Source organism: Impatiens glandulifera, chromosome 6 (genome assembly GCF_907164915.1).
Source record: "Impatiens glandulifera chromosome 6, dImpGla2.1, whole genome shotgun sequence".
Taxonomy (NCBI): domain Eukaryota; kingdom Viridiplantae; phylum Streptophyta; class Magnoliopsida; order Ericales; family Balsaminaceae; genus Impatiens; species Impatiens glandulifera.
This window is the reverse complement of record NC_061867.1, coordinates 3,532,987-3,557,239: the sequence shown is the minus strand read 5'-3', so window position 1 is coordinate 3,557,239 and position 24,253 is coordinate 3,532,987. Positions and strand designations below refer to the sequence as shown.

The 24,253-nt window shown below is 31.2% G+C and overlaps 5 protein-coding genes across 7 annotated transcripts; 1 reads left to right on the top strand and 4 right to left on the bottom strand.

Annotated features, from left to right (window-relative positions):
- Window positions 1-864: 864 nt before the first annotated feature.
- LOC124944049 (probable methyltransferase PMT14) lies at window positions 865-5,966 on the bottom strand. 2 transcript variants are annotated; one of them, XM_047484504.1, is made up of 5 exons: window positions 5,682-5,966; window positions 2,977-3,862; window positions 2,039-2,705; window positions 1,392-1,469; window positions 865-1,316 (listed from the first exon to the last, which is right to left on the bottom strand). In XM_047484504.1, exons 2-5 carry the CDS (start codon window positions 3,830-3,832, stop codon window positions 1,088-1,090), a joined length of 1,830 nt encoding a protein of 609 aa, XP_047340460.1. In that variant the 5' UTR covers window positions 3,833-3,862; window positions 5,682-5,966; the 3' UTR covers window positions 865-1,087. The 2 variants fall into 2 exon arrangements, with proteins under 2 accessions (XP_047340460.1, XP_047340458.1); XM_047484502.1 differs by having other exon boundaries at window positions 2,977-3,851; window positions 5,682-5,965.
- A 7,658-nt stretch (window positions 5,967-13,624) lies between these two features.
- LOC124942053 lies at window positions 13,625-15,517 on the bottom strand. Of its 2 annotated transcripts, none has more exons than XM_047482461.1 (9): window positions 15,231-15,517; window positions 15,019-15,149; window positions 14,877-14,948; window positions 14,663-14,793; window positions 14,457-14,571; window positions 14,293-14,373; window positions 14,079-14,216; window positions 13,924-14,011; window positions 13,625-13,854 (listed from the first exon to the last, which is right to left on the bottom strand). In XM_047482461.1, exons 1-9 carry the CDS (start codon window positions 15,466-15,468, stop codon window positions 13,727-13,729), a joined length of 1,122 nt encoding a protein of 373 aa, XP_047338417.1. In that variant the 5' UTR covers window positions 15,469-15,517; the 3' UTR covers window positions 13,625-13,726. The 2 variants fall into 2 exon arrangements, with proteins under 2 accessions (XP_047338417.1, XP_047338418.1); XM_047482462.1 differs by having other exon boundaries at window positions 15,019-15,146.
- A 1,265-nt stretch (window positions 15,518-16,782) lies between these two features.
- LOC124942179 (phosphoacetylglucosamine mutase) lies at window positions 16,783-19,881 on the top strand. The gene is made up of 8 exons (XM_047482637.1): window positions 16,783-17,003; window positions 17,108-17,370; window positions 17,533-17,655; window positions 18,211-18,602; window positions 18,691-19,097; window positions 19,167-19,342; window positions 19,417-19,513; window positions 19,613-19,881. Exons 1-8 carry the CDS (start codon window positions 16,943-16,945, stop codon window positions 19,762-19,764), a joined length of 1,671 nt encoding a protein of 556 aa, XP_047338593.1. The 5' UTR covers window positions 16,783-16,942; the 3' UTR covers window positions 19,765-19,881.
- A 1,005-nt stretch (window positions 19,882-20,886) lies between these two features.
- Window positions 20,887-21,637, bottom strand: LOC124942538. The gene is made up of 2 exons (XM_047483065.1): window positions 21,501-21,637; window positions 20,887-21,425 (listed from the first exon to the last, which is right to left on the bottom strand). Exon 2 carries the CDS (start codon window positions 21,411-21,413, stop codon window positions 21,102-21,104), a length of 312 nt encoding a protein of 103 aa, XP_047339021.1. The 5' UTR covers window positions 21,414-21,425; window positions 21,501-21,637; the 3' UTR covers window positions 20,887-21,101.
- A 1,473-nt stretch (window positions 21,638-23,110) lies between these two features.
- On the bottom strand, window positions 23,111-24,220 carry LOC124941924 (transcription factor MAMYB). Its single transcript, XM_047482306.1, has one exon. It carries the CDS (start codon window positions 24,204-24,206, stop codon window positions 23,292-23,294), a length of 915 nt encoding a protein of 304 aa, XP_047338262.1. The 5' UTR covers window positions 24,207-24,220; the 3' UTR covers window positions 23,111-23,291.
- Window positions 24,221-24,253: the final 33 nt, after the last annotated feature.

Genomic DNA, 24,253 nt, shown 5'->3' with positions numbered 1-24,253 from the left:
TTTCTGGCTATAATTTAATATAAAAAGTTTACTTTAATTAAATATATAAAAAAAATTGTTTGAAATATAATATCTTTGGTGAAATATAAAATTTTAACTGTACTCTAATAACATTTTATCAAATCATTTAAATAATAAATTAAAATAACTTTTTATAAATAGTTAAAAAAAAATAATTTATTTCATTTATTATAATAAATATTTTATATCACATCTTTTTTAAGATTAATTTTTAAATTCCTAAATAATTTAATAGAGATAAAGAGGGTAGGTAGAGAGCAGGCCCATTTGATCTGCTCACAAGTATGACTGGGGGGCTAGAATCATCTATATTGAAGGGCATAATAATTGCAGATATTTTTGAAGTTGGGATATTTTTAAGTAAAAAACTTTTAAAAATATTAATATTATTAAAATATAAAATAATAATTTAAAATATAAAATATTTTAATCAATGACTTAAGTGATATATCAAATATAGGTAAAATAATAAAAATATTTTTTGAATTATAATTTAAACTGTTAATAAAGTGTTTCCAATTTGAGCCAGATAGCTCTAGATAATAAAGAAATACTACATTATTTTAATATATTTCTAAATCCAAATTTTGTATACAAATATTTAAATAAATTATTAATATATATTATTATACATATTGTTAAATTTAGAAAATTAGAATGAGAATTCGAAGTTATGACAAATTCTAATTTTCAAACAAAATATTTTACTATTTTCAACTAATAAAAATAATGTCAAAACTCCAATTTCAAATGTTTTTAATAAAAAACAATATTTTTAATTCTAGTAGATTAAAACCAAATAATAACAAATCAGATTGTAACTTTAACATATAAAATCTTAAAAAAATGACATTCTCATTCAAATAAATAATGTAAATAATTAAACATATAATGATATCCCTTTGGACCCTTTTGTCCATATAGGGTAAACAAAAACGTGGCAATCTCAACTTTGTTCAATAAAAAAATTCCATGATACATAAATTAAGTTGTTTATACTAAATATTTAACTATAACCCAAAATAAAAATGCCTTTCATTCAATAATTAATTAATTAATTAATTAATCAATCAGAAGATGTGTTATTACCAGCAACCCAATATTGCTTATAAGCCACCATTATCTTTTCAGGAACCATTGGACCATCTTCATGATCAACAAGCTTCAAATCCCATCTCATTCCTTCTGCTATTTTCTTTGCCTTGTTTAACACGTCGACTTCATCTCTAAATATAACTGTTCCTTCTGGCCTTAGTATTCTATCCATTTCCAATAGTATGTCTTCCATTTCACACCTATTTTGATTTGTTAGTTAGTTAGTTACTTATTATTTTATTAAAAGAGAGAAAAAAGAAGAAAAATTTAATTACTTGTTCTCATATAAGCTGAACAATCCATTAGCATGGATAAGATCATATGTTCTTGGATATGTTGAGAATCCTTCGCACCTGCAAATCATTCATAAATGCATACATAAATTAGATACCAACTTGTTAAAAACGGTTAGGTTAAGAGTATGGATGACAATTATAATTTGCCCGGAGTTTTCAGTCCGAATTGCCCTATATTATATAATATTAAAAAATCATAATAATAATATTTTATCAAATAGTTTGTTTTATTTTTTGATATAACAATGTCCAATGGGAATTCCCCGAAACCGAATAGGATAATAGTAAAAAAACATCCTCTAAGTAGAATGGAGCGGGGATGGTAAACACATTCTCCGCCCGATCCTCCCCCATTGACATCCTTAGTTAAGAGGTCTCAAGTTTGATTGAGTGAAGTGGGGTTCATGGTAGTGTAATCCCCGGTTTTCAAAAAACAAAATTTATTTGAAATTAGGATTTACTTTGAGTGAAGTGGGAGAACTTCTCTAATAAATAAATTATGGTCTAAAAAAATTGAAACTAGAGGGTTATTCTTTGGAGGACTATTCCTCCACATTTAAATCAAGAAATTTTTAGTGGGAATCGAATTTTGTCATCTAACGAAAGAAGGTAAGAATTGAACGTACCAGTCGTGATATGTGCCAACAAGACCTCTTTCATAAATAACACCCAAAGTGTTCTTAGTAACTGTCGGCACGACATTCATAACCCAAAGTCTCGGGGAATCAACTGCAGCAGCAAAACCGCCAAGTCCAGCATTCATATCCATAATATTATGATATCTTGTACTACCAATCAACCTATTAATCCTTTTATACTCCTTCACATGTTTCTTCCATACTTCATTATCCTCTTTGTAAGATTCAACCGTTACTCCTTCTACTAATTCTTTGGCGATCCTTGGAGGAACGTCGTACAATCTATCTGGAAACTTCTTCAATTCACCTCCAGCTACTTCATCTTCGTCGACAACTTCGGGCAATGGTGTTACGCATGATTCCATCTTCTTGTTCCAAACATCATCATCGTTTGATTCACAAATGTTGGTGGATTTTCTTGTACATGATTTATCGTTTATTTTTTTCCTCCAAATGGCAATGTCTCCTTTTTCGTACTTCTTTTCCCAACAAAGAGACTCGGCCAACTCTTCGATTTTGCTCTGCTCGGCCTTAACGTCCTCCTTTGTTCGTTTCCACGTCTTGTAGTATGTCTTCCAGTTGATTGGAGGACCAGACAATACCCAGTATCCACCAGGTCGAAGAACTCGATCAACTTCCATTAGATACATTCCTTCTGCAAAGCAAACAAAAATTTTCATCATCACATTTGTTTTTTTTTTCATAAAAATGGTTATTTGAGCTAACTAAATAAAAGACTAGTTCTAAAATCTTTGAGAAAATCTTAGATTCCTAGACAATATATATTTTTTTTAAAACCATCGTTTATGCCTTAAAGGAAACTAACACGAACAATTCAAAGTGTTTTTAGTGAAAATCGAGCTATCCGTGGAAACTTAAACAACATTATCTTACATTTTAACTAGTTTGCTTAAATTAAAACATACCATTTGATGCCCAAGGAATGAGACACCTAGAGCATTGAGCCATATCGAAAGATCTCGACGGGTAAGGAAGTTTTATGGATCCCAATACAGCAATAACAGCTGGCACACCCCGCTCGAGAGCAAATTGAACCTGCGCCTCGTGGTTATCTTTGGGGGCAAACGACATTGTCAACACGTTTCTCTTCAACATATACGCTCCCCAACTTGCAACCCCGCAACCTGTATCTAATGCGGTTCTTATTTCACCGCTCTTAATGGGGATAACCGAAGCCAGTTCATCGATATACGCATCCGCGCCTTGAGGAAACATAGTCCCACCTCCGGGGAACTTGAACACGTTTCCCTGAAACTGAACCCAGTTCTGAACAGCCTTCTCAACCGTCAAACTTTTGTAAGGAACGTTAGCATAATAAACGTAATCTCTACTTTTTGGCCATGAAAATGGAGTTGTGTATCCTTTTGGTGCTGGAACTAGACATTTCAACTTCTCTTCGTTGGCTGGACAATGTCTTTCTCTGTATATCATATTGTCTCGAGGAAATGTCATGGCACGGTCCTGTTCTTGACAAGGAGTGTAATCAGCATATCGAGCATCGCAAGGCTTGAAAACTTTGGCTTTTGGCTGAGCTGATTCGGCGATGTGTAGAATGCTATGATGAGGTTCGAAATCGAGATCTTGTGGTATGATGTTGCAATCTGGATTCTTTGTTATTTCTATGACTTGTCTATCTTGCTTTCCAAATCCACCATTCTGCCATGATCCAAGAAAGTAGAAGAAACAACATAGAGAAAGCACAACGAATATAGACAGAGGACTTCGGCCTCTGTTATTCGTTAAGTTATGCTTAGAACCCATTTTAGGCCCTAAAAGAAACCTGCAAACCAACTCCAGGTAAAGAAAGTGTTAAGACAGTGAAAACTAGCACAAATCGAAACAATTAACTAAAATTCTGAATCAATGCTAGAAATATAATGAAAGTTCTGCATATGATTCAAGTTAAAAAGTCATCATATGGTCTAAATCTGCAGATTTTTGTTCCACAATAAGAAAACCTAATTACAGAATCAATGTATCACTGACAAGTGCAAAGAGTTCATGATGGGGATAAGATTTGAGAAATATAACTAATCTCGTTAAGTTATGCATATGATTCAAGTTAAAAAATCATCTGATAAGGTCTAAATCTGCAGATCTTTGTTTGACGAGAAGAAAACATAATTACAGAATCAAGGTATCAAGATATCAATGACAAATGCAAAGAGATTTTAAACATACGTTTCTTCTAGCACTACATTGTTACGAACTGAGGGCAAAATTTGAGAAATATAATGAATCTTGTTAAGTTATGCATTCGATTCAACTTAAAAAGTCATCTAATATGGTCTAAATCTGCAGATCTGTGTTCAACGAGAATAAAACCTAATTACAGAATCATGGTATCAAGATATCAATGACAAGTACAAAGAGATTAAACATATGTTTCTTCTAACACTACATTGTTACGATCTGAGGGAAAAAACCTCATGATGTGGATGAGATTTAAGAAATATAATGAATCTCGTTAAAGTTCTGCATATGATTCAACTTAAAAAGTCATCTGATATGATCTAACTCTGCAGATCTTTGTTCGAGGAGAAGAAAACGTAATTACAGAATCAAGGTATCAAGATTTTAATGACAAGTACTAAGAGATTAAACATATGTTTCTTCTAGCACTACATTGTTACGAACTGAGGGCAAAGATCTCATGATGTAGATGAGATTTGAGAAATATTACGAAACTCGTTAACTTATGCATATGATTCAAGTTACAAAGTCATCTGATATGATCTAAATCTACAGATTCTTGTTCTACGAGAAGAAAACCTTATTACAGAATCAAGGTATCAAGATTTTAATGACAAGTACAAAGAGATTAAACATATTTTTCTTCTATCACTGCATTGTTACGAACCGAGGGCAAAGATCTCATGATGTAGATGAGATTTGATAAATATAACTAATCTCATTAAGTTATGCATATGATTCAAGTTAAAAAGTCATCTGATATGATCTAAATCTGCAGATTCTTGTTCTACGAGAAGAAAACCTAATTACAGAATCAAGGTATCAATGACAAATGCAAAGAGATTAAACGTTTGTTTCTTCTAGCATTACATTGTTACGAACTGAGGGCAAAGATCTAATGATGTGGATGAGATTTAAGAAATATTACTAATTCAGTTCACGTATGCATATGATTCAAGTTAAAAAGTCATCTGATATGATCTAAATCTGGAAGAACCTAATTACAGAATCAAAGAATCAAGGTATCAATGACAAGTACAAAGAGATTAAACATATTTTTCTTCTAGCACTACACTGTTACGAACTGAGAGCAAAGATCTCATGATGTGGATGAGATTTAAGAAATATAACGAATCTAGTTAACTTATGCATATAATTCAACTTAAAAAGTCATCTAATATGATCCAAATCTGCAGATTTTGGTTCGACGAGAAGAATTACAGAATCAAGGTATCAATGACAAGTGCAAAGAGATTAAACATATAATTCTTCTACTTCTAGCACTACATTGTTACAAACTGAGTGAAAATAGTTCATGATCTGGATAATATTTAAGAACATATACACAATCAATTACACAAATAGAACTCAAATAAAGCTTGAATTACATCTACACATCAAAGAACATAGATCTTACCAGAAACTAGAAGTAGAAGTTCAGCAATGACGAATATGAAGTCGATCCAGAGCTAATAGCTCCAATAGATGAGATTTCTAGTCCTTTACAGTGCTATTAATGGAGAGTGAGTGGCCAACATATGCGTGACAGAGTATGCGTCAATAAAGTAGAGAGAGAGAGAGAGAGAGATTTGGAAAGCGAATTATATAGTTGAATCAATGTTACCGTAATTGACACTCAAATTGACCTAGAAAGATAAATAGAGAGCTGCCGACGACGATCTTCACAGTAAAAACTCCGATGGGGCCAGATTGAAGACTGCGTGTATGTGTGTGTGTGAGAGAGAGAGATATAGAGAGAGAAAGAGATAGTTGGAGAGAAGATGAAGACTATTGTCGTCTTTATCTGATTTCGAAAATTCCGTCTTCAATGGGAATTGAAAATATTAACGCGGTTTTCTCATTCTGTTATAATATTTAAATTTAATTTTCTGTTATTCATTTTAAAAACCTTTTTTTTTTTTATTGATATGCATATTTTTCTGTTCCAGATTATTATTATTCGGTAAGAATATTCACTATAATAAATTAAAGAAAAAAAAAGTTATATTTATAATCTCTATCTTGCTTTATTTTCTTAAAAGTAAGTTAACAAATAACAAAGACGTTGTTGGTTTTTTTTTATTTTTTATTTTTTTGCCCTAATAACATGGATTCATAATTATATAATAATCAAAACATTTAAAATTTTAAATTATTTTTAAAAAATTATTATAATAAAATTAAGTTATAATAACATTCCGATAAACTCTTAATATTTTTAATTTAGAATAATACTATTTTACACTAATAAAGTGAATATACGTTTAGATTAATGTAGATTTTTTATTTTTGTTTATTTTATTTTTTTGTGAGTTAGAGAAATAAATAATAAAGTAAATTAAAAAATTTGTTTAAAAATAAAAATTTCATGCTTGACACCACCTTAGCCCCTCCATATATTTATAAATTCAATTTTTGTAATTATTTATTTAAATTAATTAATTTATATAATTAATTTTGTAATTATTATTTATTTTTATTAGTTATTTTTTAGATTAATTTTATATTAATTATATAAATAAATAAATAATAATATATACACTAATATTTTTTTAGAGTAAATTTTTATTATTTAAGATAAACTCTAGCTAACAATTTTAAATAAAAAAATATAATTTTAATTGACTTGATAATGATTCAAAATATAATTTTTTATGTAAATAAAAACAGAAAAAACATTATATATAATTTCAATTATTATCTTAAGAATATATAAAACAGCCAAAAAAATATAATAATATATGAAAGCAGTACAAAGAATACAACGTTAGATCGGGCACATGGGTGGTCATGGCGTATGTTACGGTTTTATTTACACGCGAGGATAGATCTAATAAGTCCTGTTTGAAACAAAAATATATTATTTAAATAATTAATTAATAGGATATGAAAGTGTACATTTATGAAGATGGTTAGAAGTGTGAAAAATTAATAAGTAAATATAACCTTAACTGAAAAAGATATTAATATTCAAATAAAAAAGAATAGCAAGAAAACTTATAAATGAACATTTTAAATATTAAAATAATATATTAGTCGAATAATAATTAGATTTAAATAGCCAACTGGAATATCTGTCATTTCTTCACAATTTTGGAACTTTATTTTTAAAGTTATATAAAAATTATTTTTTTTAATTTTAACGTTATCATAGTCACACCTAACACCGTTAAAATCTCGAGTTGACTCTTAAGATCTTACGATTATACGATTTCACGAAAAGTTAACGAGTCTGATTTTAAGTAAACTCTTAAATAAGTAAACTCTTACGATTTTAAATTTATAATAATAAAATTTTACAATTTTACGAGTTTATAAATAATTTCGATTTTACGTTTCAATACGATTTTACATTTAAAAAATAATTTTATATTTAAAAATTAAAAATAAAGTTATTATTTATTCAAATAAATAAATTAATATAATTAATTTTGTAACTATAATTTTTTTATAGTGTTATTTACTTATTATTATTTTTTAATTAATTTTATATTTAAATATATAAATTTTTAAAATTATCTAAGTATTAAATACTTAATTATATATATAAATAATAATAATAATATATAACTATTATTTTTTTAAATTAAACTCTTACAATTTTACGTAAACTCTAGATTTTACGAGTTTACAACTAGACAACGATTTTACGAGTTTACAACTAGACAACGATTTTACGTAAACTCTCGATTTTGATTCCTCCTCTCAAATTAGTTATTATTTTCTTTACTCTTAAATTCAAAATTCATCAAAATTCAATAGACAAAATTAGGGATCATTCTACTTTAATATTTAATATCATTCTGCTTTTAATTTTTAATTTTTAATTTTTAATTTTTAATTTTTAATTTTTAATTTTTAATTTTTAATTTTTAATTTTTAATATTTAATATTTAATATTTAATATTTAATATTTAATCAAGTTTTTAGATGGTATATTTAATATAAATTTACAAATAAACAATCTAACTTGTGTCCAAAAATATCATTTGTCAATTGTCGCCATCACCACCTGCCTACCATAAATATGGATTCATCATTGAAAATAATTATTTTGTATAAGATCCTCGTATAATTTAATCTTGAATAATAAATACATTTTTAAAAGAATTATTATTCATATTCTTAAAGTTAATAATACCTATTTATTTATAATTCATTTTTTTTAATAAGTTTCTAAAAAAAACGGGTATAACAATGGATAACAATGAAATGATATTTGAGTCATTCTATTATGTCTCTATTTTAATATTCTTTTTCTACTATTTTGTTTAGTTTGATTTTGAAAATTATAATGCTTTTTATTTATTTCAATTCACTTGTTTCTGCAAACTCTTACTAAACCACTTGTTTTTGTGTAATATTTGCGATAAGTTATTAGACTAGGTTTTATAATAGAACTTCAAGATAAAAAGAGTTCATATTTAGCTATAATTCAAGAATTTAATACAACAAGTTCATAAACTCATTCAATACTATATTAAAAAAAAAAAATGTCCCTCAAAACCAATTCGAACTGAAGTAGCATCTCCCATCCACCCGATTTATATTATGTTTTTAAATTTTAATTTTATTAAATTTAAAATTATTATAAAATATGTATGATCCTTGGGAATCCCAACGTGTATACGTCGAGACATGGCATGCAAGCCTAAAATGCCTCGATACTCGATGCTTTCAACCTGGCATGCGGGCTTAGAGTGGCTCGATGTTCGATGATTTTAACTTAGGTTTACGACATTTTTTTAAAATAAAATGTCATTTTAAAAAGATTTTGATAGTACATGACATGACATGACAGTTTTTAAAATCAATTATGTAAAGTAATTAATTTTATTTAAATTTTAATAATCTGAAAATTTTCTATAATCAAATGACGATTTGATTTTTTATGAAATCATATTTAAATTAATTAAATATAATTAATTTAAGAAAAAAATATTTATTTAAAGATAAAGTCGCCAATTAATTTTAGAAAAATCAATAAAAAAGTGTGGTGTACCAACGTATTTTGCACTAGAGTTTTGTTTGGTTTGAAATTTGGTGATAGTCGAGAAAATAGTTTTTGCGCTATGTTCTCCGTACCAGTTTTAAAATGGTCTATACTTATAAAGTTGATTTTTGAAAATCGGTTGTATAACGTTTGAGTTTTAACCAATTGTTTTTTTGGTCATAGTCATGTTTCTAGGTTTTAATATTAAAATATTGAAACAACAATATTTAAATGTTGGTATCTTTTACATAAGAATATCAGTCAATTTTAAAAGGCATTAGGGGTTTAGAAATAAACACCAAACGAGCCTTTGTTGAAATATTTTTATGAAAATATCCCAAAATATTTAAAATTCATTTTCTATTTTTTTGAATTTTTAGAAAATGATTTGGAGTCCTAAAATTATAAAAATAATTTTGGATTTTTAAAAGTGGAACGAAACATGCCTTAGGACCGGAGTCCTAAGGCTTGGGTCCGATTTTATCAATTGGGGTCTAAAGACCCTCGGTCTGGGATCAAGAGCTCTCGGTCTGAGTACCGAAGGCTCTCGATCGAGGTGTAAAGGACTCTCGATCCTTATAGCTGATCTTACCGGTCTAGGTGTAAAAACCTATCAGTCCTAAACTAGTGTGGGGCTAAGTTTCTTGGTCAAGGTGTATCAACCTCTCGATCCGGGGTTAACTTTGGGCTAAGTTCCTCCTGGGTTCGGGAGCTCTCGGTCCTAAACTTGAGATGCTCAGTCCTAAGGTTAGACATCTCGGTCCTGTGTCTAGAGATTCTCGGTCCCGGACTCAAACCTCTCGGTCTTAGGTCCTTGGTGTCTCGGTCCCATGTTTGGATCTCTCGATCGTGGGTGAGAATCCTCGATCAAATTTCTCGGTTTTAGCTTAAGAACACCAGTCACAGGTCTCGTCCTAACTTAAGAACACCGGTCTTAGGTCTCGGTCCTATCTTATTTTTCTCGATCCTTGGTCTCGATCCGGATAACAAGCCTTAGTCCTCAAGAACACAAGAATCCAATTTTTAAATTTCATTTTTTTAGCTCTGATTATTTGATCCAAGAGCTTGATAGCTTCAAAAAGCTCATAGAAATCATCATCTCAGGGTATAATCAACTTAGATGATGATCAATTTGTTCAAAACAGTTTATAATAAAAAATCGGGTTTTTAATTTTAAGGTTATTTTGAAGTGTAAAAAGTTATCCAATAGCTTTTTTATATTACATATACATAATTGATACCAAAATAAGAACACCGAACGTTCGTTTTGACCAAATCAAGAACTCAAAATTTTCATTTACTTTTAAAATTTTTGATTTTGATCAAAATGATCGGGATTGATCAAACTTGATCCAAATAGTTGTCCAACATGTTTACAATCAGTTGGAAAGCTTTTTGGGCTGTGATTCGATCGAATTAACCCAATAACAACAAACCCGTTTTTTTGAGTTTTGAAATTCAAATTTGAGTTTTTGTTATTTAGATCGATTGATCGGTTCTATCCTATCTAGATAGTTTATAAATCATCTAGGGATGAATTCTCAACCATAAAATATCATAAACAACAAGCATACAAGTTTATGCAATTTGAAATATAAAAATTTCAAATTCAAAATGTAAATATGAATTACAAGTTGATTGGAACATCACCAAGGATTAAAGAACACTCATTGATCCTTATGGAAGGAAGTTTTATAGATGCAAAGATCCAAACTTTGAGGCCTTAAATAGAAAATTTTAAAAATCCGAAATTTTGAAGCTTTAATAGCGGATTTTAATTTTCTTCGATTTAAGGATTGTGCGTTAGTTCCTTAGCTTCAGAATGACTTGAGGGTGGTATTTATACTACTCATAAGTCGGTTGGAGAAGCTAAGTGGGCTGAATCAGTCAAAAACCATTAATGAATTTGTACTATTTTTGGCTTGGAGTCGTTGGAATAGACGAAGACGAAGCCTATTCTTGTAAGGAGAATGGTCACCATCGTAGGGTGATCATTCTGGGCTTTGAATCAGTCAAAACTATCGACCAATGATCGAGTTTCAAAAATCCAAAACCAACATGGATCTTCAGAGCTTATCTGCTCGGTGTCGCGATGAAGACAAATGTGGCGCTCAAAACAACGTTGTTTTGAGCGTTTTCCAGCGTTCCGTTAACGTTCTAGCTAACGGGGCGTTAGCCGTTTCGTTGTGGCCCGAGTGCGCGTTGCTCTAGCTATGCGACCTCTTCTTGGGCGCTGGATGAAAATCCAGTGCTAATGGTTCTGACATGCGCTGCAACCAATTTTCTTGATTTCAGCCACACAAGATTACAATTTTATTTTAATTTTAAAACCTAAAGGGTTTATTTGAAATTGATTTTTTTCACCTTTTGACTTTAATTTTAATATTTTTAAATATATAAAATAATAAAATAAATATGACAAATATTTTACCAATTTATTATTATTATTATTATTATTAAACTTTTAGTGCTTAAAATATGAAAGATAAATAAATATGTGATGTTGTCAACCATTCGTAAAAACACAAATACCCTCATCATCATCGCCCCATATTCAATCAAACCAAAAAATTGTGTATATTTACTGTTTCGACTGGACAATTGTATTCAATAATTTCGGATAATTCACATCGAAAAATGTAGGACATTATAATTTACAGCTAAAAGTTAAAACTATAGAAATGTTGAAATTGATATAATTATATATATATATATATATATATATATATATATATATATATATATATAAATAAAATATAGGAAAAAAAACTCACTTAGACGTATGTACTTGTACAACTAGTTCACTTAAACGTATGTACTAATAAAAGGTCATTTAAACGTACGTACTATTAAAAATTGGTTCATTTAGCCTCTTTTAATAACCATGGTTAACTTTTATTTTTAAATTTATATATTTATTAATTAAATATTAATATATTTTCTCTCTCTTTCCTTTTCATTTATTATTTTATTTATTACTAATAAATGAACTCTCTATTTTTATCTTTTTTATAATTTTTTATTATTTTTATATGAGCATTTATGATTGATTATTTTAATTTTACTTTATATATATATATATATGAGCATTCATCGTTAATTATTTTAACTATATATTTCTTCTTCTTTTTTATATATATAATTTTTTATATTCACATTAATTATTAATTATTTTAAAATTATTTGATCCCAATAATTGAATATAACAATGAAAATTCTTTCAACAATAAAAATCCTTTAACACAAAAATAAATTAATTAATAACTTTCAACAATAAAAATCCTTTAACACAAAAATAAATTAATTAATAATTAAAAATTAAATAATAATAAAAACTCATTCATCAAACACCAAAAGAGTAATAATCAAATATTAGACAAAACAATTCATTTACAACTAATATAAGTCGTGAATAAAAATTAAATAAAAAATTATTAATTTCATTTTTATTTATATTAAACTAAATAAGAAAAAACCTTTTTCATTTTTATTATATTAAATTAAATAAGAAAAAACTCTGCAAAAAATATTACAATAAAACATAAAATTCATAAATAAGTTGTTAAATTTTTTTAAAAAAACGAGAATTTAAGAAATATGAAAAATAAAAACTAATAAAAAAAAGAAGATGAAATATAAAAGAGAAATTAATATTAAAATAATAAAAAATTTAAGAATAAAATAAATTATCTAGTTTAATTAATGAAAAAGAAGGAAAGAGAAAATATATTAATATTTAATTAATAAATATATAAATTTAAAAATAAAGATTAACCATGGTTACTAAAAGAAACTAAATAACTAATTTTTTATAGTACATATGTTTAAATAACCTTTTATTAGTACATACGTCTAAGTGAGCTAGTTGTACAAGTACATACGTTTAAGTGAGCTTGTACAAGTACATACGTCTAAGTGAGCTTTTTTCTAAAAATATATATATATATATATAATATATATCGTTTTAAATGTTAATAAGATATAAATATATATTTTTTATTATAGACAAGTCATTTGAAATAAATAATAACTTATTTGAATTTTGTAAATATAATCACATTCACATTTACGAAGGCATTGAGCACAAAATATCATGTTCACAACATTTTAACAAAATAAAATTGTACTTATACTCGTTATATTATAGTCATATAGAAACATAAAATTTTAATTGGTCATTGCTATTTTAAAACCATATCATTTTGTTCCCAAAGGAAGCTAAAATCGTAAGAATTTACATGAAATATTATCCTAGTGTATTTTAAAAGTCATCGCTAGATTTTAAAAACCATAACATTTTGTTACCAAACAAACTACGGTTCACAAATTCTACGCCTTCAAGTCAAATTCTACGCCTTCAAGTCGAATAATATCCAACCTAAATGAGGCAAATAAACTCGATAGTCAATATACAATATTTCCATCAGACAACTAACGGTTTTCAGGCGCTAAAATTGAAATTTAACTGTTCAAGAGAACACGGGTTTCTTCAATCTCCAGTTCTGCTGGTTAGATGGGGTGCTCAAGATTTCACTAGATCTCAACTTGCTTTCTTCAACCTTGTTCTTCTTTCCAGAACTTCTCAAAGTTCCTTCAACTGATAAATATTACAAAAATATGTTAGTAATTTATTGCATTACCAGATCAAATAATCAATTAATCATACCTTGCCATTCCCACACTTCTTTGGAATCACCCTTTACTAGTTTCGGATATTGATCCAAACGAGAATCTTCTTGAATCAATTCGACAACCTATCAAACAATTATCGCATCAAAAAGACATTCTCATCCAATTACCCAAAAAAAAACATTTATAAACCTTTTTCCACAACAATCCATCCTTCCTCTCTTTAGGCAACAAAAGATGATCTCTTAACCGCGATGCAACTACCCAAGGTTCTTCGTTTCCATTTAAACCTCTGGAAGTGACAGCTTTCTCTTCAAGTATCTCACAAACCTAACAAAATTTCCCCCCTTTCTTATGGGTATAATCAATATATCTAAAAACAACCAAAAAGAACAGGGATATTCACCTGGTTGTAGAGCTGTTCAGCTCTCGTGGATTGATAATATTTCCTTCGAACTTTTAGCAACAAAACCATGCTTCCAACTAACTGTAAACATCTCAATTATCGTCAACAAAGCTCTGATTTGTGAAAGAAAGTTATGCTTCTTAAAAAAGATAAACACCAATTACCAATGTAGCTAGTAGCATCAATATGGGAGCATGCTCAATGAACCAGTTCCGAATATGACATGAAATCGGTTTGTACTGTTCAACTAATAAGTCAGGGCATTTCAACTCTCGGGTCCTACATCGAATCAAAAATATTCATAAATGCAAGACAAATGAATGATTCATAAACAAATGTATACATATACATATACATATATATAATATACCCATGAACACTTGTCCTCGTCTCAAATGTACTAGCAATAGTCTCGAACGCCCTTTGTTTCGCGAAAGTACTTGTTTGGCTATCTACAACGATTGAATCGTCTAAATTATTGAGTAATTCATCCTTCTGAAACTGAAATGTGAGAAAATCTTAGCTAATAAAGAATTGAATTGAATTGAGTGAAGGAATAAGGATGATTTGCAAAAGAGACATACCCAAATCTCCCCAGTTCCTTCACACAAATTCTGTGCATAAGATCCACATACATGTCTTTCAAGTAATTCTGACTGCAGATAAGAAAATCATGTCATAATCCAGAAGTTTTAAATTAGAACAGATGATGATGATCTTACTCACAAACTTTCTAGTTGTTTGACTTAGATCTCCATCTTCTATACATATCCTCCCATTTCTTCTATAACCATTAAGACATTCCAATTTTCCTTCTTTACATTCTCCATTTGTTGGACAAGGATCACACGATTCTACTGTAATAAGATTTTATCAATATAAAGCATACGATTATCATCATATGTCAGTATACAGGTAAGATCTGAGAAAACTCTAACCGTGAGAAATGGTATCGGAATCTGCGATGTTATCACAGAACGGCTTCGGTTGGCGATTGAGAATGTTACTGATGAAGTTACAGGTTATCAGCACCGTGGTTGCGATGGTAATAACCGCTGCGAGCCTCAGAAGTTCAGACTTTGACGGGAAGAAGTCCGGCGGTGGCTCCGTTAGGAATTTGCTCCATGAAGAAGAAGATGAAATGGGTTTCTTGTGCTTTCTAGAAGTAAAAGCCATAGATGGATGGGGGGAAGATTCAGATACAAACCCTCTTTTCTTATCATTTATTCAAGCATAAATAGTAGGGTTCAAAATTCAGGTAACTATTAATGTTTGGGTAAAGCAGGTTCGGGTGCACGGTTAATGGCTTAGCAATACTAAATATGATAGGTTAGAAATCTCTAAAATGAGCATAACTTAGTTTATTTGAAATTCACCCGACTCAATTGATTCGACTCAACTTGAACACAATCTGTAGATTTAATTCGATATAATTAAAATCACGTCTCTATTATCGATCAACACAAAACAAAAATGAAACTAAATTATAAATTGGTTTACAAAAAAAAACCTAAAACATGAGTAACTAACGAAGAAGAAAAGACAAACACAAAACTTTAAAAAAAAAATTATAAATGGATTGACAAATCTTTTTTGAGTTATTTAAGGTATAGTTTTGAAATCCGGACTGGGAACCGGTCATCAAACCGGGTTAGGTTATGAAAAATTGAAAATGCAATCGACCCAGTTATATCCGGCCAATCCACTGGCTGTACTGAAAATTCGGCAGTCCGAGTTAACCCAGAGGGTTTATCTTATTTTATTTTTTTTTAAATTCATTTTTTTTCTTTCTCACTTATTACTCTCTTAGTTTCACATTCCCCGTTTTTTTGATTTCCATTGAGTTTACCTATTCTAGTTCAATGCGGATAAATTACTGATTTTTAGTTCTAGACACTGATGATGTTTGTGATAATTTTGGTGAGACTGATTTTGGTGAATGGTGTGAACGTTTTGTGAATAATTAGTAGTTGATATTTATTTTAATTGTGTTAATATATGACTTAAGAGTTTGTGTTTATTTTAATTGTGTTGTCCCTGTTGACGGATCTATTTTGAGTTATTTAAGGTCGAACCGATTTTGACATGTTTATTTTTAATTAAGAAGAAATATAATGGCTACATGACTCTCCACTTCTATTCAAAGCGATTCCGGTGTGAATCAAATCTGTGACCTTTCGACCTCTTAGGTCGAATGTCGATCTTTTCTACCATGGCACTCTGGTGAGGTTGATTTTGACTTGTTTATTAATCAGGTTAAATAAGTAAACATGATTTCAACTCGACCCAAAAATACATCACTCTAACTTGATTTTTCGTGTTCGGTTCAGGTAGTATTTTCGCGTCATTAGGAAATTGTCGACCATCATTAGTAGTGTGAAAATATAAGTTTATAAACAAATTTGCACATACAACTAGTCTAATGGCTAAATTGCTAATATAGAATAAAGTAACAAACACCTAACTATCTTCTTCTTCCCGAATAGAAAATACAGTAATCCCCCATTACAGAGGTTTTTCATTTTCATCTCCGGCGACGACTTTCATCGTTTCTTCTTCACCTCGATTTCGATATACGCCGGCAAGATTCCCGGCGAAGTAAATTTTGAAGCTTGCAGCGACGGTAGGAGCCGGCTCTCCAATTGAAAAGATGAACGATAAGCAGCGATCAATACTTCTCGATGCCTCCGCCTCTTTTCTCCCGCCGCCAGGTTAGCTACTACACCAATACTCTCTTTAAAGTTTGGATCTTAATGAATCGTAAGAAATGTTCGATTATTGAGCTGGTTGCTGCTTTTGTGTTTGATCTGAAAAGGGACGAAGCTTTCATATGGAACTTCGGGTTTCAGAGAAGACGCTTCGTTGCTGGAGTCTACTATGTTTAGGATGGGGATTTTAGCAGCTTTGAGATCTTTGAAAACAAAATCTGTGATTGGATTGATGATAACTGCTTCACATAATAAGGTATCTGATAATGGTGTCAAGATCGCAGATCCAAGTGGGGGAATGTTGTCTCAGGATTGGGAACCATTTGCTGATTCTTTAGCAAATTCACCTGATCCTCAACATCTTGTTCAGGTTCGATATAATTGTGTAGTTAAGGTGTTTGTTGAAATGCTTAACTGGTTTAATCTTGTTTTTATTTACAAATGATTCTGTTTTGTAATTGCATGTTGATAATCATGGACCCCTTTTATTAATATCAGTTTATGGGTGAATCTTTATTGTTTGTGGAAGCAGTTGTTAGATGAATTTATGAAGAAGGAAAATATTTTACTCAACGAAGGAGAATGCTCAGCCGAGATTCTATTGGCTAGAGATACAAGGCCTAGCGGTGCACGACTTTTGCAGGCTACAATGCAAGTAGGTTTTTTCTTTCTTTCTAACATGTACATATTTATGTATACGGGAAAAGGGTATTACATGCAGAAATACACGAGAATTGGGATATTTGAAATAAGAATATCCCTTGAAATCTTGTATTGCCTTACCAAAATACAAAGTTCACGAGTGGGCAAAAAGATAATTTGAACAATAAGAGAAGAAATTGATCTTCTTTTGCCTCCCAAAAGATTGTATCATCAATTTCATAGATAGGAGGTTAAATTTAATGCATATGAGATGTTAATACACGGAACATTTAGATGTTTCAATGATTCTTGAACAAGTTCAATTGATTTTGCTTCAGTTGTGTCATAATACCAACAGATTACAGTCAATGCTTTTACAAATAAACCTGTCCATCTTGAGAAATAATATGGTTCTCTTTACGTTATCATATTTCACCGAGTCAGTAACAACATATTTGATGTAGTTTTTTTTTAAATAATCCAAATTTGAAGAGAAAAATACCTTTTTGTATTGATGATGGAGAGTTATTTCAAGGGATTTCTGAAGAATTTCTTTGTTATTTTGAAGGGAATCAAATCAGTTGTTGGAGCCATTGCTGTTGACATGGGCATATTGACTACTCCTCAATTGCATTGGATGGTTCGTGCTCGAAATATGGGCAATAAAGCTTCTGAACTTGATTACTTTCATGAAATCTCAACCTCTTTCAGGTCACTGATAGATCTTATACCCACGGAAGGTGCAAAGAGTAAAACGAATGATAAATTGATTATAGATGGTGCGAATGGTGTTGGTGGAGATAAACTCGAATCTCTGGTGAAGATGATCAACGGTTTTGATGTTGAAATTCGCAACACCGGAAAAGAAGGAGGTGTTCTCAATGAAGAAGTTGGTGCTGATTATGTTCAAAAGGAGAAGGTTACTCCACAAGGATTTGACATGGCTGATGTTGGGACGAGGTTTGTTGTTTTCAAAAAAAAAGTTTGAGGGTCTATTTGTGGATCTTCTCATATGGTAAATAAAGCTTGATGCATTTTAGTGTTTCAGATGTGCAAGTTTAGATGGAGATGCAGACCGGCTAGTCTATTTCTATATTGAGCCAAAAACGGAAAACAAAATTATTCTCGTTGATGGCGATAAAATGTTGTCTTTGTTCGCTTTGTTTATCTTGGACCAACTAAAAATAATCTACGAAGATGATGACGAGGAGGATCAAATCAGGCTCGGTGTCGTGCAAACCGCTTATGCAAACGGGGCTTCTACTGCCTATCTGAAATTTTTAGGTCTAGAAGTTGTATTGACTCCAACCGGGGTAAAATATCTGCACGAGAAAGCTGATGAGTTTGATATCGGAATTTACTTCGAGGCGAATGGTCACGGAACTGTATTGTTCTCAGATGCTACTGTGGAATGGTTGGAGAAAAGAAATAGAGGGTTTCCTGTTAGGTCTAGAGGTAAGTTGTTTTTTAATGCGTTTTTTTGTGATTGTTTTGGTTTATGCTATAGGTCTAAGTTTGTTTCAGGATCGGAACAGCAGAAAGCAGTCCTTCGGCTTTTGGCAGTGAGTAAACTTATTAATCAGGCGGTTGGAGATGCTTTGAGTGGATTGTTACTTGTGGAGGCCATTTTATTGCACATGGGTTGGTCGATTCATCGATGGAATGAACTTTATCAAGATTTGCCAAGTCGACAGCTTAAGGTTGATTGGCAACACAATATTGGATTTTTTTATATGGAAAAATGCTAATTGCCTTGTTTTCTTCTGTTGAAAAGGTTAAAGTTGTTGATAGAACTGCAATTGTCACTGCAAATGCGGAAACTGTGGCTGTTGAGCCATCGGGCATTCAAGATGCTATAAATACTGAAGTTGGTAAGTGAGGAATTGTCCACTGTTCTTGATTATTTTAGTTTTTCTTGCTGAAATCTTGAACTTTGAACTTTTATTTCGTGGATGATTTTATTGATGCAGCGAAATACCCTAACGGGAGATGCTTTATACGACCATCGGGGACTGAGGACGTTGTTAGAGTTTATGCGGAGGCGAGTAGACAGGAGGAGGCAGACGACCTAGCTAAATCCGTCGCCCAAATTGTTGATCGATTCCTTGGATTTGGCCATTAATGGAACAACAACTAACAATAACAATCTATACTTCTTACTCTTTTTGTATTTATCAACTTACTATTATTATAGATGGTTTCTCATCTTTACAATGTTTCATGATTATTGTTTCTTCAATTTGTTATATTGGATTATTGAATGAACTATAAAGCTTGATAGCAAAATTAAAAGTTCTTAAATTTCTGTGACTGAAATAAAACTAGTGAATGATTGAGTCCTGATTTCAAATAAGTTGTATACTTAAGTCTTTAAGCAAACCTCACCGCAAACTAACTAAACCGGCCAAACTGAATTGAGACTAATCAAGTTTGGGATTTAAGAATGAATGATTATGAGTTATGACTCAATTTCAAATAAGTTGTATCCAGAAGTCTTTAAACAAACCTCGCCGAAAACTAACTGAACCTGCCAAATTGAATTGAGACGAATCAAGTTTGAGATTTATGAATGAATGATTATGATCCAATTTCAAATAAGTTGTACACATAAGTCTTTGAGCAAACCTCACCGAAAACCAACTGAGTGGGCCAAATTGAGACGAATCAAGTTTGAGATTTAGGAAAATTGTGTCAACAACCTTGACACCTAGCAAACTGAACTAAGACAAATCAAGTTTGAGATTTAGGAGTGAATGATTATGACCCAATTTCAAATCAGTTGAATACAGAAGTCTTTAAGCAAACCTCACCACCGAAAACTAACTGAACCGGCCAAATTGAATTGAGAGTTGAGACGAATAAGTTTGAGATTTAAGAATGAATGATTATGACCCAATTTCAAATAAGTTGTATACAGAAGTCTTTCAGCAAATCTCACCACCGAAAACTAACTTAACCGACCAAACTGAATTAAGACGAATAAGTTTGAGATTTAGGAATGAATGATTATGACCGAATTTCAAATAAGTTGTATACAGAAATCTTTAAGCAAACCTCACCGAAAACCAACTGAACCGGACAAATTGAGACGAATCAAGCTTGAGATTTAGGAAAATCGTGTCAACAACCCTAGCAAACTGAATTGAGACGAATCAAGTTTGAGATCCAGAAAAATAGCGTCAACAACCCTAACCGAATGTGAGAACCAAAGTATGGTAATATCGAATTAAATGAACATAATACAAGCAGTAAACTTGAGCCCATATATTTATCTAAACTCATCAAGCCAGAGAACTCTAAAACACATTTAAAGATCAAAACACAAAAAGAACAGACAGCCAAAGAAATTAGGAAAACAGTTAATAATCTGAAACAAGTCATGTTCTTGAATGATGCAAAACAGTAGAAGATATCAAGATAATGATTTGCAAAACAGGGTTTTGTCTACAATTTGTAATCTCAAAAGACAATTCTGAACTGAGGAGCCTCTTCACCTTTAGCCGGCAAAATCTCCCAGCGACAAGGATCAAGTTCATCAGTAACGGGACAAAACCCAGCAAGCGTAACCTTATCAGTCGAAGCAGAGGTTGATCCGAATTCGAAAACGGTAACATCAGCAGGATCAATTGAAGGAGAACGCAGGACCTCCATGGCTCCGTTCATGCCAGGCACTTGGGCCGGTTCATCGACCTTTGAATCAGACTTCTGGGTTTGTTTGGATGAGGAAGAAGCTTCCTTATTGGTTCCTGACCACCAAGATAGAATCCCCATAGCTGATAGTAACTGAGATGGGGGAAAATGAACAGAAATCCAAGCTGTTTGAAGAGAAATTGGGACAGCGAAGAACAGAGAACTTACCAGAAACTAAGTGTTGAAATCGATTATATCAAGGAGACGATTTGGATGATTCTTGTGGGATAAGATGCGATGGAGAGTTAGGGCAAAATTGAATTGGTGAAAAAAAATGAGTTCTTTGAAAATTACTGTGCAAGAAGATTGAATAAGTCCTTCAATCTATATCAGTTATTTCAATTGAGTCGTTAACTTAATTTTAACTTTAAATATCTTAATGAACTTGCTTAACAAAGTGCAAAAGGTATTGTGAATTTGTGAGTGGACTATCATACATTGCCCTTGTCCATATCTGGAATGTTCTGTGATTTTTGTTATACGAGGTATTCGGAGTTACTGAGGTGTTGTTAGAGGATTCTCGAGATTTTAGAAGTAGTATTTCCTTTGAGTTGTAGGTAGAGGAGGATTCCCGAGGTTTTATAAGTAGTATTTCCTTTGAGTTGTTGGTAGAGGAGGATTCCCGAGGTTTTATAAGTAGTATTTCCTTTGAGTTGTTGGTAGAGGATTCCCGGTATTTTCAAAATTAATGCATTGTTAGAGTAATTTCAATAATGTCGTAAATTTTGGGAATTAATTTGTTGTTAGAGTAATACCTCAATGTGAATCTGAGATGTTGGTGTCTCTGACAATGCCTCACTTTGAATCCGGGAGTCCGAATTGCCTCGTTGTGGATCCGAGACTCCGAATTGACCACCTTTTTCATTTTGTTTTGTCATGATTTCATATCTTGTTTAGCTCAATTTAGTTATTAGCTAGTCATTTTGACCTTTGATTTTGTCTTGTTTGAGTAAGGAGAATTTGTAACAAATTGTGTAAGTTTCTAAACTGTTTTTTCTTATGGGATTTTATCATTTTGTTGTAATGGATCAATGAAACACATTTTACCATGTAAACAAACTTAAATAAAAAATATGTTGCAACTTGAGTGATATGAAATTCACTATTTAGTTGAAAAGTTTTCAGTTAAAAATTCCACTTATAGACCAGAAATAAGGAAGAATTATAAAAGTTCACAAGTAAAATAGTGAACTTCATATCGCAGCGTTCAGACAAATATCGTTAAAAGTTTACCTACCTTTCACAGTTTCAATTTCTTCATAACCTCAATTTTGCATGAGCTAGCCATTTTGACATTTGATTTTGTCTGGTTTATGTTTTGAATGTTAGGTTAAATTTGTAATCAGGATAATTTATAACAAACCTTGATCTGAACTGTTTTACGAATTCTTACCAATTTGTAAGTTTCACAATTGAACAAAACTTGGTAAAAAATGTGTGTTGCGACATTGTTTTCATTCAAAAATTTATTTGTTTAAAGAAATCCACTTATAGACCCGAAATAAGTAAGAATGTCATGAAAGTTCAAGTAAATTTCATATCATCGCGATCACAAATACAGATATTGTTTGGTTGTTTGATTGCACATACAATTCAAATATTGTAAGAAGTTAACCTACCAATTCCCGGTTTCAATTTCTTCATATCCTAAACGTATATCCAAAATTCAACAAGATCTAAGTGAACAAACACGCAATTTTCAAATCTATTTAGTATAAATGCCAATAGTTTGCATCTATTAGTGCAATCCATCTGGTTTTATCTTCTTGAAGCTAAAATCAAGTTTCAGAGAAGTTTCCATTAACTTATATGGGTAAGATCCATAAATTCAATCCAATAAACAAAGACTCAACAAATTGCAGTGTTATTCAAATGATCCTTCATAAGTATTCTAACAAAAATATCTGAAAATAAGTTATACCTCTAATGAAGACAATCAACCAATCTTCATTCATTCATTCATTCATTCGAATTCTTCGAACTTCTAAAACCCTTCTTCAATTCAGTAATTCTCTTCATACAATCACCTTTCGTCTTCCCCGGAACAGCAGCAGCAATCTTCTCCCATCTCATCGAAACCTCCTTCGGAAAAGCTTTCATAGCATTAAGCAAAGCTAAATCATCTCCACCACTCCAATTCACATCACCATTCTCCACCTCCACCTCCAAATCTTCAGCAGCTTCATCAACCCTCTTATCATCAGGCTTCCTATCCTTAAGAAACTTCGCAAACGAATCCCCATCATTAATCTTCTTTTCCCCCATAGATTTCGCAATTTTCACAACAGATTCAACCGAATGCCTTCCTAAAAACGCACTAGATATTATCTCCCATCGTCTAGGCATACCCACCGGATTCTTCGCCAATTGCTTCTTCAGAATTTCAAAATCGCTTTGAGTCCATTCGCTCTCCCCTCCATTCATAGTTGATTTAGTATTATCGCTCTTCTTCTCAATTACTTTTTCCAAACGATTCGTTACAGGTGGAACTGAATCGATTACTAAATCATCTACCTTACGAACCCTAGATCTACGATTTGGAAATCTCTTCTTCGAATCTTCGCGATCGGATTCATCGCTCAGATGAATTGGGTCTAGGATTTTTCCGACGCCGACACGAATGTCTCCACAGGTGACGGAGGATGGAGCTAGAGGGCCGATTAGGATGGAGAGAGCAACCCAGATCGCGATTGATGTGTAGGGTTCGGATTTGATTAGGAAAAACGTGATTGCGAAGAGGAGAGAAGAGATTGTGAATGAGATTAGAACAATGGGTCTTCGAAAGTTTATAGATTGATTTTCGGATCCTGAAGAAGAGATTGTTCTTGATTGTAAGTGGAGTTTTGGCCTTGCATCTTCATCTAAAAACTCCATTTTTTGCGATTAGAGAGTGATGGTTTCAGCGATTTGCGATCTATATA